General features: G+C 42.1%; 1 protein-coding gene across 1 annotated transcript in view; it reads right to left on the reverse strand.

Moving 5' to 3' along the window:
- Positions 1 to 289: 289 nt before the first annotated feature.
- The window catches only part of LOC104499248 (coagulation factor XI-like), a 16048-nt gene continuing 15632 nt past the window's right edge, over positions 290 to 705 (reverse strand). Inside the window, exon 14 of the mRNA XM_010143103.1 lies at positions 290 to 445. Coding sequence (XP_010141405.1) covers positions 290 to 445 — 156 coding nt within the window. The remainder of the gene's footprint in view (positions 446 to 705) is intronic.

Below are 705 nucleotides of genomic sequence, written 5' to 3' on the forward strand. Positions count from 1 at the left end.
CTCATCCCTTCTCTTTTTTGGCTAGCAAGTAGAAAAGAAATCAGGGGTTCAGACGTATTCTTTTTTTTTTTTCCTGCCAAATCAGTGACCAGAGAGCTTGTTTTTACTAAAGCTTTTTATTTATAAATGGCGAAGTTCATTCATTCCTGGTTTTCTACTTTTTTAATCAAGTCTTTGACATTCCAGGCTAACAAGAAACACCATTTTAAAAGACATAATATCCTTCATCACATTGCTCCTAGGGCTATTATTCCAAGACATCACTTTGACCCAGTAGGTAACTCTCATGCTACGTAGTTCTTTCTAGAATCCAGTCCGAATACTCAGCAACTTTTGTGTAGACACCCGGCTTCCTGGCACGAGCGCATCCGTCGCCCCAGCTGGTGATGCCCACCAGATACCACACCTCCTCGTGCTTGCATGACAGCGGTCCTCCTGAATCTCCCTGTGTCACAGCAAGGAACAGCTCTTGTCAGTACTACTCTCTCAGAAAAAGCCTTGAGTAAAAGCAGTATCATTCAGCGTTAAGACCAGCATAACTGCCTAGATTTCAATTACGTTCATTTAAGGCTAATTCGCAGAGTACTGAAGCAGGTTTTCTGCTTCTCTAGCAAATTGCTATTGCAAATAATTTCCATTCCACATTAAGGTTCAAAACTATTGTGTTTTGTTTAGCTGTTTGGGGGGGGGGGGGGGGGCTTTTTT

The sequence above is a fragment of the Buceros rhinoceros genome, unplaced genomic scaffold (genome assembly GCF_000710305.1).
Source record: "Buceros rhinoceros silvestris isolate BGI_N320 unplaced genomic scaffold, ASM71030v1 scaffold200, whole genome shotgun sequence".
Lineage (NCBI taxonomy): Eukaryota > Metazoa > Chordata > Aves > Bucerotiformes > Bucerotidae > Buceros > Buceros rhinoceros.